This window comes from Octopus sinensis, linkage group LG16 (genome assembly GCF_006345805.1).
Source record: "Octopus sinensis linkage group LG16, ASM634580v1, whole genome shotgun sequence".
Lineage (NCBI taxonomy): Eukaryota > Metazoa > Mollusca > Cephalopoda > Octopoda > Octopodidae > Octopus > Octopus sinensis.
In genome coordinates this window covers 42,508,089-42,527,162 of record NC_043012.1, presented here as the reverse complement: position 1 = coordinate 42,527,162, position 19,074 = coordinate 42,508,089, and the positions used below count along the sequence as shown (strand labels likewise).

The 19,074-nt window shown below is 34.8% G+C and overlaps 1 protein-coding gene and 1 long non-coding RNA gene across 3 annotated transcripts in view; both read left to right on the top strand.

Moving 5' to 3' along the window:
* LOC118766575 overlaps window positions 1–7,922 on the top strand; it is a 17,371-nt gene extending 9,449 nt beyond the window's left edge. The window contains exon 3 of the long non-coding RNA XR_005002515.1: window positions 7,777–7,922. This is a non-coding gene — a long non-coding RNA (uncharacterized LOC118766575). The remainder of the gene's footprint in view (window positions 1–7,776) is intronic.
* Window positions 7,923–8,110: 188 nt separating this feature from the next.
* Window positions 8,111–13,122, top strand: LOC118766574. Of its 2 annotated transcripts, XM_036510079.1 has the most exons (3): window positions 8,111–8,436; window positions 8,502–9,668; window positions 10,209–13,122. In XM_036510079.1, exons 2-3 carry the CDS (start codon window positions 8,573–8,575, stop codon window positions 12,461–12,463), a joined length of 3,351 nt encoding a protein of 1,116 aa, XP_036365972.1. In that variant the 5' UTR covers window positions 8,111–8,436; window positions 8,502–8,572; the 3' UTR covers window positions 12,464–13,122. The 2 variants fall into 2 exon arrangements, with proteins under 2 accessions (XP_036365972.1, XP_036365971.1); XM_036510078.1 differs by having other exon boundaries at window positions 8,111–9,668.
* Window positions 13,123–19,074: the final 5,952 nt, after the last annotated feature.

Here is a 19,074-nt window from a genome sequence, read left to right as displayed (position 1 = left end):
AATAAGAGGTCCAGAAGCTACATCCTTTGGATGTGCTACTGCTTTCAACCGACCAATGGTTGATAAGTTCTTCGACAATCTTGCCCAACTAGCGGACAAATACAAGTTTTCATTCAATTACATTTACAACGCTGACGAAACTGGATGCACAACAGTTCAAAACCCTGCAACTATTGTGATCGAGAAGAGAATGAAACAAGTTCGTGCAATCACTTCTGCTGAACTTGGAGAACTGATAACTGTCGTGTACACTGTGAGTGCAATTAGGCCAGTCGTGCCTCCTTTATTCATTTTTCCGAGAGTCCGCTATAAAGAACACTTCAGTGGGGGTAGACCATAGGTAGGGCAGCGAGCAGTAGCTGGATGAATAAGGAGGAGACATCCGTGGAATACCCAAATTACACCAGATGTTCACCAGAGAAGATTCTCCTGATACTCCACAACCATGACACCCACATTTCTCTCAATGTTGTGGACACTGTAAGATATGATAACGTTGTCCGACTGTCAATACCACTCGACATTTCACATCGTCTTCAGTTCTCGATCGATCAGTGTACGGGCTCTTTAAGATGGTGTTCTATCACCTACCTCCTATTCGACCCAATCAACAGGATGTCGTGCCTCGTTCGCTTAGTTTTGAAAATTACAGCAAGAAAGAAAACGAAAGCCAGTCGTAAAAAGGCAGCATGAAAATTCTGACCGACACACTAGAAATCCCGGAGCTTGCAGCCCTATCTGAAAATCGCAAACGGAAGGCATCTGCCAAGAAGCCAAAGTGATATTTCTTCAAAGCTAAAGGGGAAAATGCAAGTCCCCCAAACTCCAAAACCCTTAGTTTCAGCGAGGTAGATGATGATTCAAAAGTTGAGTACGATGACGAATCAGATGGGGACAGTGACATGGATATCATTGAAAGTGACTTTGTGGTTGTCAAATGTGTTGGAAAATCGATTTGTGCATTACATTATTCGGTTGATGTAAACAATGAAGAGGAATTTCAGTTCCAAATCCAAAAAATGAACATACGTCGTGCATAATAAGTTGCCACGGCCTAGGAGCATTGGCAGTCCTGCCTGTTGTTCTGGCCAGCTTGTGTTCAACGATGACATGAAAGTGGCTTAGTTGACTTGATTTCTGACATTTTCTGTTTCCATATCCAAATGATGCAGCTGGCATTGATGAGCAAGATATGCTGACTTAATTGCTACAATCTTACTGATGGCATTTCCAGGTGCCTTTGAGACACTTTTTAAAATTTAATTATGACTTAAAACTATGGCAGCTGAAATGAATTGAGTTCCCTTATCACAAAGGACATTCCAATGATTCAATTTGTTTCTAATTGGCTACTATAACTATGAACACAAAGTAATCCTTTCGCTCAGTGTTGTAGTTGCAACATTAAATATATTTTCAGACAGAACAATGGTTATGTACCCCAGTTATCTTTATTTGGGGCACTGATCAACTTACCCTTGTATGGTACAGCTTATCCCAGAGGTTGGATCAACTTACCTCGCAGGCAGAAGTTGAACGATTTGACATCCATTTTGTTTTCATAGATCACGTTGACTTTTAGCGTGAGGATAGAAAGTTAGAACTCGCTACAAATGGTTCCAAAGATTAAATTTGAAGGCAAGATGCTAATTTCTGCAAGATCATCATTTCCGCCCTAAAGTACTGCCTTTCCAACAACGTTTATAATAATAACCCCTGGTTTATATAACACCTAGTTTCCATGGATAGGTTTCTAGTTATGTAATTTCTTTTGTGAATGTTTCATTAATCAAGGAGATAGTTTTCAAATGATAGCATTATCTTCTGGTAGAGATATGGCTCGAAGGTCAGCTTAATATTTTATAGTAGGTAGCGTTTTAATATATGTTTAAGATGTGCCAATATGTCGGCATATTATCAATTGGATACACTTGCTGATTTATTCATGTCTGTGAATATGCTTGGACTTGGCAAAGATTTGTCAAAATGAGGTGATATAGTCAATTGTATCATTGTATTGATTCCATAGAAGTACTCATATAAAGCAATGGATTGGGGCTCCTGTATACCACGGCATACATAGAGTAACACTGGGCCCCTTGACTCGGGGAGCATCCAGCCAACTGCCCAGTGTGTCCATGCCAAAAGATGACCCTACTCCTATCCTAAAATTCCAGAACAACACTATTTAGCAACTTCATTCTCCATTGTTACTAACAATATGATCACCCGAATTACCTTAGAGGCCTCAACGCGTTCACTCAACCTGTTAGAAACCACAGTCGATTTCTTTCAAATCACATCTTATTGGCTGAAAGCCAAAATTGATAGAGAATAGGTGTCAATACTGCCTTAACGACATCACTTCCTCTTCGCTCTCAGTTCAAATCGCGTAGAGGCTGATATTATTTCCCACCCTTCAATATACTCTACTGTTCCGTCTACCACATTAACGATGTTCTGTTAAAAATCATCTACAGTATAATATGCTACGACGTTCGAGTGTTACTCGAACGAAATCGAAGACATAATTGCATCCTTTAGCTGAATAAACAATGTTAACTATCATACAACCATCACCATAAGTAGGAAATGATGGTGGTGGTGTATGTGATGGTTTAATTTGAAAAACAAAAACCAGAAATGTGTGTGGGGCGAGGAGCATGTACGTATGTGAACTCTAAATTTGCCATGTGACTCACACACGTGACTTAGGTACAATTCAAAACTTAACAACAGCTTTAGCGTTCTCCTCATTTACAAAACAGTATCGTTTGACATGTGACGGCTTCATTATTTGTTTTCTTGTTTGTGTCCTAAATTCCAACCCAAATACAATTGAAAAGGACAGACATACCATATGTATGTATGTATGTATGTATGTATGTATGTATGTATGTATGTATGTATGTATGTATGTATGTATGTATGTATGTATGTACGTATGTTTGTCTGTCTGTCTATCTATATACTTATCTATCTACCTATATATCTATCTACCTACCTATATATATATATATATATATATATATATATATATATGAAATATCAGAATCAGCACCCTAATTAATAGCGTTACATAATATTTATGAGACCCTTCAGCGGCATTTCCCACTGCCAACAACCTATCAAAAAGAGTACAAAAACGAAAACAAAACGGCTGCCTCGGGTATTCATGTCAAATATAAATAATTGCAAATTACAGCATTAAAAACTTGATCCTTCTTTTTACCTTAACGACACTCAGTGGAGAAGGAGTGGGATGTATTGAGTTTGGGAACGGGTTGATATCTGGTAATAGGTTAGCATTTTCAGTGACTTACAGTTGGCGCTTCAAACATTTTTAGATTTCTGATAGAAGTGCAATAGCAAAATGTTGTTGTCGTTCTAAACATGGAAAACAATTAGCAGCAAAAGGATTGAATATTTTCTCTGTATAAAAATGAAAACTGCGAACAAGACTTTATTGGTCTTTTCTACTACAAGAATAAAGCGTGATATTTTATGTGGGGTCGGGGTGGAGCATGTCGATTATTTCATCGAATGTGTAAGCTAAATCACCCTCGGTGGAATGTGAATTCAAAGTGTATAGACAGACGAGATGTCGCTAAGCATTTTGTCGGTCGTGCTTAACGATTCTGCCAGCTCGTCGCCTCACAGCACCCGAATTAATACTGTCACATAACGTTTAAGAGAGCCTTTGGCAGCGTTTCACGCAACTGAAAGCCTTCCTTTCTTTCCCATGTTTCTTCTATAGACATCAATCATAGCAATTTCCATGGTCGAGTACCGATGACGTGAGTATAAGCCACATTCTTTCAATAACATTGTAAATAAACAAATAAATAAATAAATAATAATATAATAATAATAATAATAATAATAATAATAATAATAATAATAATAATAATAATAATAATAATAATAATAATAATAATAATAAAATCATCAACGATTTTATGAGGAGTCCAGCGAGAAAATAAAAATCTAAAAAGTTATACCTACAGCTGTGTAAATACTTGTAAATTTATGCTACGGAATAACGGTGCTGAAGATAGCAGTAGGTATAATTTCTTACCAAAACCTTGAAGCCAGATCTTGTGCACGTTTAACCAAAATTTTAATTCGTCATCTTTCTTTAGCTCGACTACAGCCTACAAAGCAAGACTAGAAAGATCTAAATTTCATATTTCAAATAGTAATGAGAGAAGTTTTAATAGATTTAGTAAACGAATCTAATTCTATGTGTTCTTGGAAATGGTGAATAGAACTTATAGGCATATTATTATTATTCATATGTAAGTGATAATGTGCTGGCTAGAATGGAAGGATCTAAAATTCACGGTAAAGACAGTCAAGTGTTAATAAGATAAGTTTTAATAGATTTACATAGAAACATAGAATAGGTCTAGTGCTATGTGTCCTTAGAAATGTTGAATAGAACTTATGAGTAGATGAAGGAATCACATCTGAAAATTTGTTCAGCATTAAATAATTTCAGAATTAGATACCATTCTCCAATACACAATTTACATCTATCCGATCCATTTCCAAATGGCGGAGCACTAGCAATTCCTATTGAACTGCCTGAATGTGTTCCTTCTAAAATTTCCCTTATCCTTATATATACGATTGTTTTTTTTGTTGTTTTTTTCGAACGTTTGTTTCTTTCCCCTTTTTTTCTCCCCTTTTTTTTTTCTCCTTTTTTCCTCTCCTTTTTTTTCACTATTCCACCATGCCGGACTACACGTTGCCGCACTTGCCCTTACCTCTCCAACACCACCCTCCTCACTGGCACCCATCATCGACCCTATCGCATCATCAACCCCTTCACCTGCACCTCCAGCAATATCATCTATTGCATCTCTTGCTCTCTCTGCCATTCCCTGTACATCGGACAAACGGGACGCCGCTTGGCTGACCGGTTCGCGGAACACCTCCGTGACATCCGCCTTGCCAACGACACACCGGTCTCACGCCATTTCCGCTCCACCGGTCACTCCTTGCAACACCTGTGTTCGGTTTGTCCTTGCAGAGAGGCCATCCGGATTCCCGTTTGCGCCGTGAACAGGAATTAATCTTCTCTCTTCGCTCTTTTACGCCATTTGGTCTCAACTCTCCCTCCTCCTCATCTAACCCCCCTCTCCCCCTCCTCATCTAACCTCCCCGCCGACCCCTACTTCTCTTCAGTCCTTCATCCCCTACTCTCTTTCCCTCCTCTTCCCTCTTTCTTCTTCCCTCTTCCCCTTCCCTCTTTCTCTCTGCTCCCTCACTCCACTTCTCTCTCCCCCTCTCTCTCCTCCATCCCCTCCCCCTCCTCTTCTCCTCTTTCATTCTCCCTCCTCCCCCTCCCCCTCCTCTTCTCCTCTTTCATTCTCCCTCCTACCCCTCCCCTCCTCTCCTCTTTCATTCTCCCTCCTACCCCTCCCCTCCTCTTCTCTTTCATTCTCCCTCCCCCTCCCCCTCATATCATCTCCCCCCTCCCCTCATCTCCCCCTCTCCCCCTCATCACTCTCACCTTTACCCCTTCTCCCTCCTCTTCTCCTTTTTCCTTTTCCCCTCCTCTTCCCCTCCTCCTTCCCCCCTCTTCCTATCTTCCTCCTTCCCCCCTCTTCCTATCTTCCTCCTTCCTTTCTTCCTCTCTCCCACCCCCCTCTCCCACCCCTCATCTCTCCTCTCCTCTCTCTCCCCCTTACCTCCCCATATCTCCTCCCCTCTCCTCCCCTCTCCCCCTCATCTCCTCTCTCGACACTACACCATACGACATTACACATCACATCATACATACATACACACGTCCAGACCTCTCATACGCACTACATACTCTCTCATACACACACACACACCCTTATGTTGGGGCGTGGTCATTTGACCCTGTTATCTCCCCTATTTTCGCTCTTGCGTCTCACGTTTGATCTTTGACTTATGGCCGGAATCAGATCGCCATGTTGATTCGCTAGCTTCTGCACGCATTTTTTTCTCTCCTTGTTTCTCTCCGTGTTTCTTTTCTGTGTATCTTTCTGTTGAAGAGCGTAGGCTCGAAACGTAAAAGACTTGTTTTATTTCTATTCCTGAGCGCCATACTAATACAATTGTTTGTTTGTATTCCACCTGCCTTCGTCTTTTGTTTATTTTCATAAAGCTTCCCGTTATATATATATATATATATATATATATATATATATATATATATATATATATATGCGCATTCACACTTTTCTACCTCTGCCTAACTTTTGATTTATCTATTTATTTGTCGACTTGTCTACTTACCCATTTATCTATCCTTATACATTATCCCTCCATCCTCGCGTCTCTTTTCCCACGTCCCTTCATGAAAACCTCCTATTTCCCCTTCACCACACAACCACACCATCACATACCCTAATCATTCTTCAGACACAGATTTTGAACTGTGAGGATTTACAAACACGCAACCCAAATGTGGATATGACAGGGTTATAAAGAGGATTACAAACTTTCAAAACATTCATTCATTTCAGTTACTTTCTCTGACCCCAAAATTACGTTCTCTCTCTCTCTCTCTCTCTCTCTCTCTCTCTCTCTCTCTCCCCCTCCCCATCTCCCCCTCTCTCTCAGTCTTTTATTCCCTCTCTCCTTTCTTTCCTCCTTTACACTGATTTCCCAAATTTTTTCTATCATTTTTGTAATCTATATTTCTTACTTTTCAAACTTTTAGGTTTTGTTGTTTTTATCTTCTTTTCTTTTCGTCTGGTTTTTGTCGTATTTTGTACATTTTGTATCTTGTTTTGCTTTGCTCCTTTCGTTCATTTTACTTTTTTGCCACTCTTTTTCTTGCTCCCTCTCTTCATCTCACTTTCTCTTTTTATCTATCTTTCTCTTTAAATCTTTGTCACCCTCTCTCTTGTTTTCTATTCGTTTCTATCTCTCTTTTTAATCTTCGCTTTCTTCTTTCCATTTGGCTTTTCATGTTATATTGTCCCTTAATATAATTATACGCTACCATGCTTTTTTTCATTAACCTGAGGCTTTGTTTCAATTTCATAAAACCACAGTATAAATAGTGAATAAAACTCTGAAGAACATTTATTTTATAGAAGCGACGGACAGCAAGCATAAGAAAGTGAAAAAGAAAACATTTATAAAAAGCTATATATATATATATATACATATATATGTCCTTTCTTACCTTTTAATTACATGCATCGGCTAAGACTTTCAAACTATTTAACTCAGAGTTAATGTTTCTCACTTTCAGAAAAAAGTTGCAAGATATTTACATATAAGTGGACAAAAAGCACTTCAAGAAGGTTTCTTTCCAATGAAATAAATGTCATTTTGACATCAATATAAGAAGTGAAAGAAGACGGAAAGAAGAAGATACATAACATCAAAAAGGAGAATAAGCTTTAGAATAGTACAAACTATATAATGTCATCTGAAACATACTTGTGTGGTGGAGTGCAATGAAATACGAATAGTTTTGGATGAAAGAAAACAAGCAGAAAGAAAAGTAAAGCGCTTACAAGGAAAATAATTCAAGGAAAATTAAACAACGGAATTTATTTGGGATAATTTACAAAAGAATTCTTGGAGACTTAACGTAAAGAATGCGCGTGTAAAATAAGGTGTGTATATGTATGTATGTATGTACACACACACACACACATAAACACACACACACATAAACACACACACACATAAACACACACACACATAAACACACACACACATAAACACACACACACATAAACACACACACATATATATATGTAAATAAATAAATATGTATAGGTGTGTGTACATTTTCCTGTGTATTCAATGTTGTTTATAGAGCTCTGTTTGAAAAATTTATTTTGAAAAATTATCATTGAATGTTTTCTTGATAAAAGAATATCGATTTATTTGATCTATAACCCCTTTATGGTTTTGATTTGTTTTAACCACCACCACCACCACTACTACTACTACTACTACTACTACTACTACTACTACTACTACTACTACTACTACTACTACTACTACTACTACTGCTGCTGCTGCTGCTGCTGCTGCTGCTGCTGGTGCTGCTGCTAGTGCTGGTGGCGCCGTAGCTGAAGATAGTGATCACGGACACTACATACATACATATAAAAAATATATACATAAATACATTTACATACACACATGCAAATTCTTTGTATCAAGTTTTTGGGCGGCCGCTTGACCTGTTAGTAATATCAATAAAACCTCCTTCGAATCACACCCGACCATATTAAAAGAAAGGGGAATGGTTCATTGCATAATGTAGTCCAAGTTACCGTTAGCAAGGCAGATGACCATCGCTGGAATGGGTTCGGACTGAAATAACTTTGATCAAAGGTCTTCTCGATCAGGGCTGAACAACAACATTGATAATAGTATCAGTCAGCATCATTGTTATCGGCAACAACAACAACAACAACAACAACAACAATAACAACAACTAAGAAAACCGTAAACAAGGCACGTCATCATCCTTGTCATCATCAACAACAGCGACAACAACAATAATAATATCTTACCGTCCTCGCTCGCTCTGTTTTCTTTGATAACTGTCTAAGCAATCATTATGAACTTCCCATTCTTTTTCGTCTTGTCATTGGCAATCTTTTCTGCTTCTATCGTCCTCGCCAACATACGCACTACACCAAACGAATGCAATAAATGTAGAACAACGGGTCACTGCACTCTGCCAAACTGCTCCTGCTGTGGCCATACAATCCCCGGTAAAAAGTCACAAAGGCCTCAGTTGGTTTACTTCTCGTTCGACGATGCAGTGACAGTTCGAAATTCTCCTCTTTATGAAGAATTATTCAATAAAAGCCGCACAAATCCAAATAAGTGCCCAATTTCGATGACTTTGTTCGTGTCGCATAACGATACCGATTACGACTTGGTGAAGCAGTTCTATGACCAAGGAATGGATATAGCAGTGCATGGCATCAATCATATAAGATCACTGAATGCTCTTCAGTTTTCATACGAAGCACTTGGTCAACGGTTAAACCTTGCCAATCGATCGCAGATACCCAAAGAAGAAATTGTCGGATTCAGAAGTCCGTATTTAATAGCTTACGGAAACGAACAGTTTGAAATACTGAGTAAGGCAGGTTTTGCCTACGATTCAACTTTGACTATCACCAAAAGGTCACTGATTGAAGAATCCCCAGTTCCATTTACGATGGATTATGGTTGGCCATATCCTTGCAGCATTCCCGAATGTCCGACCGAAAATATTCAAGGATTCTGGGAAGTACCTATCGTGACAGTGCTTGACAAACTGGCTCGTTATCCTTGCGTCTATGTGGACGGATGTGCGAATTCACCAACAAACGAAGAAGAATCATTCAATTTCTTGCTGGAAAATTTCATGAGTTACTACACTATGAACAAGGCACCATTTGGCTTGAACATGCATTCAACATGGTTGTTGCAAGAATATGAGACGAACCCATACCGAATGAAAGCCATGCATCGATTTTTAGACTATATCCTCGGCCTCAATGACGTTTATGTTGTTAATATTAAACAGATTGTGGAATGGATGAAGCACCAACCATCGTTAAATGAGTTGTCCAAATTTGCTCCGTTTCAATGTCAGAACCAAACCAACGGTTACCTAAACGGAACCACCATTTCGCCAAAACAAACAAACAACTCCCCAAATCAAACCACCAGTTCCATAAGCCAATATTCCAGTTTCCCAAATCAAACCACCAGTTCCATAAACCAATATTCCAGTTTCCCAAATCAAACCACCAGTTCCATAAACCAATCTTCCAGTTTCCCAAATCAAACCACCAGTTCCATAAACCAATATTCCAGTTTCCCAAATCAAACCACCAGTTCCACAAACCAATATTCCAGTTTCCCAAATCAAACCACCAGTTCCATAACCAATATTCCAGTTTCCCAATCAAACCACCAGTTCCATAAACCATATTCCAGTTTCCCAAATCAAACCACCAGTTCCATAAACCAATCTTCCAGTTTCCCAAATCAAACCACCAGTTCCATAACCAATATTCCAGTTTCCCAATCAAACCACCAGTTCCACAAACCAATATTCCAGTTCCCAAATCAAACCACCAGTTCCACAAACCAATATTCCAGTTTCCCAAATCAAACCACCAGTTCCATAAACCAATATTCCAGTTTCCCAAATCAAACCACCAGTTCCACAAACCAATATTCCAGTTTCCCAAATCAAACCACCAGTTCCATAAACCAATCTTCCAGTTTCCCAAACCAAACCATAGTTTCTGTAGAAACGATTTCGTCAACGAAACTAGCAACAACAGTCTTGATGGGAGAAATCACTACAAACGTGATGATGTCACAAAACATGGAAGGGAACAATAACAATGACCCGAGCGCAAGGTTACAATCGCTGCAAACCCAACAAGTTTCTAATAATTTTGTAACGGAAGGATATAATTTTCAGTCAACACCATCTCAAACCCAGCCTATCGGTAATAGTTTCAATTCAACAAGAGAATTAATTCACTCGACACTGTCACCTTCGAATACAGCCAGTCGAAATAAATTACAAAATATTTCTCAGACGACACTGACTCCACTGAATGAGTCTTCTGTGACGTTGAGAACTTCCTATCAGACCTCTGATTCTGTACCAACTAATATTCTCCATAAACGGTCACTGAAAAGTAATAAAAGGGACAAATTCGAATTCCCTGAAGTTTTTTCTGAGAGAAGCGCAGCCGAGGAAAATTCAGATATCAAGAAAACAAGAAGCTTACCTATTCAAAGCAATTCTAACATGAACATACACAATAGAAATGAAAATGACCAAAGTAATATTGACACTAGTAGACATTCACTTCAAAGTGTTTTTCATAGAAAATCAAACTTATTCCGAGTAGCGGCCAGCCTGGTAATGAAAAATGATAAGGAGCTAGAGAAGATAATTACGAAAGATTCGTCTAACCACGATAGCGCTGTGATATTAGTTGCAAAGAATAATTCGATAGACAGGCAACTTCTTACAAACAAGGATTACCGTGAGCCGGTAATATTAATCCACAACAGACAGCAGAAGTTGGACTATGAAAACGGTTTGAAGGAGTTAAACGTGAAACCGATGACAACAATGAGAAATTTATTGAAATCTAAAATAACCAAAATTCGTCCATTTGAAAAATTAGAAATTCCATCATCAGAAACAGTTAAAATACTTTCACCGAAAAAAGAAGCTATTTTATCTAAAAAGGCCGAAATTCTTCCATTAGAAAGGGGACAATATTTAAAAACAAAATACTCTGATTTAAGAAAAACTTTCTTGGATTTTACTACTGGAATAAATATTAATAACAGATATAAAAATAAAAGTGTAGGTCAGCGAAATATTCTTACAAGTAGATATACAAAATCCGCTTTATTACCAGGCTTTGTGAAATCTCGAGAATTTTCGTCAGACCCACTGGATGAACATTTGGAACTTAGTAATAGTAGTAGCAGCAACAGCAGTCCTTCGAAATCAAATGACGACAGCAATGTATCAGTTTCGGAATCCTGTCAACAAGGGAAGAACTGCTATAAACCAGGTTGTCAATGTCACCAATTCCATATCCCAACAACATCGAAGAAAATTCCTCAATTCGTTTATTTCACTTACGAAGGATCTATCAATTCTTCTATTACTGAAAAACTTAAAGGGCTTTTTCATGCCGAAAGGTTAAATGCAAATGGTTGCCGGATTAAAAGCACCTTATTTGTCACATCCGAAGGATCTAATTATACCGCTATTAAAGAGCTTTACGACGAAGGAATGGAAATTGCATTACATGGGTTAAAAAAGAAGAATCTGGCCGGTAATCTTTTAAATATGGAAATTGCTTTGCAAAAATATTTGCTTAACCGATATGCTAATGTATCTCATGACAAAATATTTGGCTGGAGAAATATTGATCTTCAATCGAAAGGAGACGTTCAATTTGAAAATTTGCAAAATAGTAAGATGCTGTATGATTCGTCACTGTTTGTAATGACAAATTTAGAGAATAGGACAGGAATTTGGCCGTCTACCTTAGACTTTGGATGGAAGAAAAACTGCTTGCTACAACAGTGTCCTACTAAAAAATTTAAGGGTCTCTGGGAAGTCCCTGCTGTTCCTTATGTTGGAATTAAGAAAAGGTATTTGTGTAAATTTGTTGACAGTTGCTATAACAAACCCCAGACTGCGGTGCAAACCTATGATCTCCTTCTAAGTAATTTCATGGCATTTTACAAAAGAGATCGAACGCCTTTTGGTGTTCGCTTACGATCGGACTGGTTTTTACCGAACAACGAAGAAAACCTCAAAGGTTTAAACGCTTTCCTGGGACTGGTTGAGGAATTGTCCGATGTATACATTGTCAGTGTGAAAGGATTAATTGACTGGATGAAAGACCCGGTACTTCCTGAGAGCGATAACCTTACAGCTTCAAAGATAGGCTGTTGAAATGTATCAATGACCTTCACACTTGGTAAAATCCTGTTTATTTTTGTTTATGCTTTGGGAGACAGGTGGGATATCGATATTATTACTGTTACATTATGAAAATATTTTGAAAATATATAAACCTAAATGAATAATATAAATATGATTAATTTTCATTTTTCATCATGTCACAAGGAGAAATATAGTTTAAAAAAATGTAATTATAAAATTGTATATTGAATATCTTCAATCCATTATTATGATAACATATGATGATCATAATATTATCATAATATGCAATCCATTATCATACACTTCAACATGTCTGAGATGAGTTGTTATTGTCAGTGATGTTGTTACTGTTATTTAGATTATAATTTTTCAGGAGTAATTGATAAGACACCAGGTGACAATGAAACAGAACGAAATGTTGTGTAGATATGAATATATCATCATCATCATCATCATCATAATCATCATCATCTTTATTACAGCTTTCTGACATTTATCAAAATTGTAATAAAGTAAGTTGAAACATTATTGCGCCTCTTTTAAACGCTTTCAAAACAATCCCAAATATATTATTGAAGGAATACCAAAAGAGTTATTAAACATTGTCAAAAATTATCGAAACGCAACGAATCATAATCAAGATATTTTTAAAATGTTAAAATTATTACTTCATCATTGTCAGTGTAATAATTTCTGTATTTTATTATTATAAAACATTATTTATAAAGCGAAGGAAATCATGAGATTGTATGAGATATTTAGTAACACTACCTTACGTACGTTTCACTGACATAAGGTGATTATTTGCAACATAATGCAAATTACATAGTCAAGGCTGTCAAATCGTCAGATACATATAACATTTACACATAACATTATTGGATTGGAAAAAATGACAGTATTCAATGTCGTGAGTGCCATTGATCTTAAACTGAGATGTATATCATAACAATATCAAATATTACTGAAAGTTTTTAGAATATTATTGCAACCAGCAGCTCAACCTCATTATTGGATGAATACATAATTACATTATTGAAGAAAAACATAATTATATCATGAAAACAGCAATACAAGTGTTGTAAAATATTATTACAACGGATTTCATTTTCGAAATGTGCATCCCAATGAGAATATCGTCCATAAATAATAGTAGAAAATATAATTTGTTTTAGATTTAAAAATCTCCTATCTGTCACCGTCACTCACTCTCTATTATTTACCACACTCTTTATCACACACACACACATACACGCACACACATATGCACGCACACACACATGTACGCACACACACACACACTATCTCTCTCTTTCACTCTTTTCCCTTCTCTCTGTAAATATTTATTATCTCACACGCATTGCTTTCATTTTGTTTAAAATTTCGTCTTCTAATCTTTACTTTCATTTTATGATACACAGCTTTTCATGCACACTATGATTAACTTCCAAATCCTGTTTTCTGATTGGGTAAAAATAATCAAACTTTAAACCTCCGTGACATTAAAAAAAAATTCTGGAATAAATGAATCACAAACCCGGATTCAACGTGAAAAAGTACATCAATATACCAAATTTGAAGCTTTTTGCTTCATTTTAAAATTTCAGTCTGTGACAGAAAAGATCTCTCTGTTTATCTCTTTTATTTTTCGTTTTCATCATGGTAAACTCCCCCTCTCTCCCTCTCTCTCTCTATCTATCTATCTATCTATCTATCTATCTATCTATCTATATATATATATATATTATATATATATATATATATATATAATATATATATATATATATATATAATATATATATATATAATATATATATATATATATATATATATATATATATAGGAAATTATATATATAGGAATAATTTTTTCTCTCCTTGTTTTTTCTGTGTCCCTTTCTGTAGAAGAGCGTAGGCTCGAAACGTAAAAGACTTTTTCTATTCCTGAGCGTTATACTAATACTTCTGTTTGTTTTGTACACCACCTGTCTTCGTCTTTTGTTTTTTTTCGTAAACTCTCCCTATATATATAAACTCTCCCTATATATATTTAAACTCTCCCTATATATATATAGTACAACACTCTCTCTTACTATCTATAAAAGTATATAGCTCACGCTGATTATATGCGTGCTTGTCAGTGTACGTATGCATGCATGTAAATAATTTCCTTAGGACGACGGTGTGATTTAAATGAGGTATTAAAAGATAATTTAAAAGATTTGCTTTTTCTTACACACACACGCGCGGGCACGGGCTGATTTGGTGACGGGTGGGGGATCAACAATTTAAATTACGATATTTTTTGTTGTTGCTTAAATTCCACCAATGGACCATCGCTACATCATTCCACAAAATGCGTTTACGGGGGAAAATATTTAAAAACTTATTGAAGTGACAAAACTTCAATACACGTGTATATGGTATCAGGTGGTCGTAGGATGTGTAGAAAAAACAGTTAAATCTCCCTTAAATCACACCTTTTCGCCTGAAAATTATTTTAAAATAAAAAACGGCAATAAATTGCAGATTCAGCTGTCAATAAAAAGCAGAAATTTTAGATTTAATGGAAAGAGAGTAGTTAACAAACAAATTCACTATTGGAGCAAGCATCGCTGTGTGGCTCACACGTATATATCTATTTACTCTTCATATTTTTTATGACTGTAAAGCTTAGTCAACCCGTTATTAAATCCCTAGAACTCCGATTAAATATGTTGAGTGTTATTTTCTTTCCGTTTGTTTTCAACGGGTAGACATAAACCAAACATAAATAAAAAAATAAAATATATTTTAAAACATATAACAAGATCATAAAAAGTACAAAAATGAATAAACAATATATAATATACTTATTATATAATAAGTTTATTTATTTCTGTACTTTTTGTGATCTAGTTTGTGTATTTGTGTGTCTGTGCACCCCCAAGCCATCGCTTGACAACTGATGTTGGTGTGTTTATGTCCCCGTAATCTAGCGATTCAACAAAAAGGACCGATAAGTACTAGGTTTACAAAGAACAAGTCCTGGGCTGTTCCAGCATGGCCGCAGTCAAATGACTAAAACGACTAAAAGAATATATATAATTAATATAATCAGCAGTTTGCAATGTTTACGAGAAACTGAGCGGGCTTAACTGATGAGGTAACGGAAATTGCCGAAACTGACGTCGTATTAAGAATTCTTGATCGGCATTTTTTGGACAATTATGGTCCCTGGTAGCGTATATGTTTTCATTCATGTGCGTTAAATACAACAGTAGAGCGCTTTATCTTTTAGATCTTGCAATGTAGATGTTTCCTAACGCCCTATTCACACAAACACCTACACACAGATATATATATATATACAGTAGCAAGAGAATGACTCATCGCAAATTATTTATATGCATGTATATATAGTTAGAATTTACGAAAACAAAAAGAAACGACGAAGACGGGTGTGTAAACAACAAATATGTATTAGTTTAACACTCTATAAGTGAGAAAGTCTTTTACGTTTCGAGCCCATGCTCTTCAACAGAAAGTAACTCAGAAATAAGCAGAGAGAGAAAATAAAAAAGATTTAGTGGCTATATATATATATATATATATATATATATATATATATATATATATATATATATATATATATATATATTTGTATATATATATATATATATATATTTGTAAATATATATATATATATATATATATATATTTGTAAATATATATATATATATTATTTGTAAATATATATATATATATTTATAAATACATATATACATGTATATGTATATATATATATATGTATAATGTATATATATATATTTGTATATATATATATATTGTAAATATATATATATATAATATATATATATTATATATATATATATATATATATATACACACACAAATAAATGAAAGAATGGAGTTGAACGACGAATTAACAAAATTCCTTTATTCTCGACATATGTTTCGAATGTTTCATATTCCTAATTTCGAAGGAATAAGGGGTGCATTATACCGCCTTCTCATCAGGAAAAACAAGGAACTTATGTCAGCATCAAGATGAACAAAGACTTTTAGATGACTGCCCACACGGAGCCCATAGCGATAATGAGTGTTTCTTTAAAATATTCCGTTATAAGCAGTGACGTCAAAAATGGTTGAGTGTAGAAGATTCTAGAAAGTTCAAGGTTGGAGGAGAGAGGTATAAGAATAGGAAGGTGACAGGGTGCAAGTCATATGAATGGTGATTTGTTGTTGTTTTCTTTTGTGATTGAGTGCCTATGTGTGTGTATATATATAACTGCATTCATGTCTATGTGTGTGTATGTGTGTGCGTGATTGTGTGTGTGGTTGGGTAGATGCGAAAAACAAACAGTGGTGAAGTGACAGGTTTGTGTCTGTGTGTTTGATTGTGCTTACGATAGAGAGAGGGAAAGAGAGAGAGAGAGGAGGGCGAGGTAGAGAGACAAAGGTAAAACATACCTCAATGAATTGGGTAGTAGTCCTTTATGAGTATAAAAATTTGACTATGGGGGTGATGTATAAATAGAACCAAATTATTAAAATTCAAGGAGGTTATCTATATTAATCATCATTCATATAAGTGAAAGGTGTGTTTCTGCCAGTGTATGCACCTATAGGATTTTTCGACCATTGTATTTATCAAAGGGAATTTGGCGAACAATATATGGAAAAGTTCGGAATTACAGACGCCACAAAATTTTCTGCCCTTATCAAACGGAAAGGATACAGACAATATGGACCATTCCAGCTTGAAAGTTGTATTGCTGTCCTTAAGACGCCAAACTAATTTACTTAGTCCTGTGCTTTGTTGTTTTCTCTTATCTCGGAAAGTTGAATAATGATTGGAGATCCTCTGGGCTAATTTAGAAGCAGTTGCCCCAATGTAGAAGAAGACATCGGTACCGGAAGAAATTTTACACTGGTAAATGGAATTTCTAATTTTGGAATTGCTGGATAAGAACTTTAATCTGTTAGGGTTTACCTCCGAGACTAAGACGGAGTTTTTATTGTTATGATTGCTGTTAATATTATTGCTAGCATTGACCACAATACTATTCCTATTATTATCATTACTATTAATTGTACTATCGTCGGTAATTTCCCTGACTATAGGAATGTTGGGGTTGTTATCATTAATACTACCACTGTTATTAGAAATGCTGTCGTTATTACCACTAACACTACCACTGTTAATAATCTGACTAATATTATTATTAATATTACTATTGTTAATGCCAACGCTGCTATGAATAAATATATATATATATATATATATATATTGATAATAATATTAGGGAGCATAACTCCAAACTTACAGGGAAAAATTCAATTTAGTATTAAGTCAAATTTCACGATATAAATATATAAAATATAAATTAGAGATAAAACCACTATTATGCAATTCAAACAATGATAGACATAAACCAAACATAAATAAAAAATAAAATATATTTTAAAACATATAACTAGATCATAAAAAGTACAAAAATGAATAAACAATATATAATATACTTATATAATAAGTTTATTTATTTATGTACTTTTTGTGATCTAGTTATATGTTTTAAAATATATTTTATTTTTTTATTTATGTTTGGTTTATGTCTATCATTGTTTGAATTGCATAATAGTGGTTTTATCTCTAATTTATATACATCATGTATATATATATATATATATATTTGTAAATATATATACATCTATATATATATTTGTAAATTATATATATATACATCTATATATATATTTGTAAATATATATATATATATATATATATATTTGTAAATATATATACATCTATATATATATTTGTAAATATATATATATATATATATATATATATATATATATATAATATAAATTATAAAATTATCATTTTAGCTTCATTTGCATTATCTTTTTTTTATATAATTGTTTGCTAACTTAACATTCAGATTTTAACACTTTATTTATATTGTTTTCTAATTATATAAATTTACATAAACCAATTTATAATTTCATTTCAGATTGTTATGTCATATATAATAATAATAATAATAATAATAATAATAATAATAATAATAATAGTAATAATAATAATAATAATAATAATAATAATAATAAAAATAAAAATAATGATAATAAAAATAATAATAAGTAAAGAATATATGTTTTAGCTTGAAGTGATGACTTATATGTTTGTATTAGTCCATCCATGAAGAATGAGGTACAAAAAAGAAGTATGATTAACGTGGAGATTGCATATTAAGATGCGCTTTGAATTTTTCAATAAAAAGATTCTCCTTGTTAATTCTTTCTTGTGTGGTGATTCCGTCTTTACATTGGTAGAAGGGGAATATGTAAAATTTGGGATTTTTGTCTTTAGCGCATGAGTCTATGTGGCTACTTAGTGGAATCTGACGGTATTCTGGGTGATTTATTTGTTCTTTATGGACCGCTACTCTTTTACGTAAAGGGAGGCTCGTTTGTCCAGCATATTTATGTTGGCAACCGGCGCATGTGAGAACGTAGATAAGGTTCTCGGAGAAACAGAAGTTGGTCTTGATTTTATATATATATATATATATATATATATATATACATATATATATGTAAATACATATATAT

Excerpts from the sequence above, each read along its gene's own strand:
- LOC118766574 (XM_036510079.1), top strand. The coding sequence starts at position 8,573 with ATGAACTTCCCATTCTTTTTCGTCTTGTCATTGGCAATCTTTTCTGCT. Across the intron at positions 9,669-10,208 it reads ACAAACAAACAACTCCCCAA|ATCAAACCACCAGTTCCATA; the intron begins ATCAAACCACCA and ends CCAGTTTCCCAA.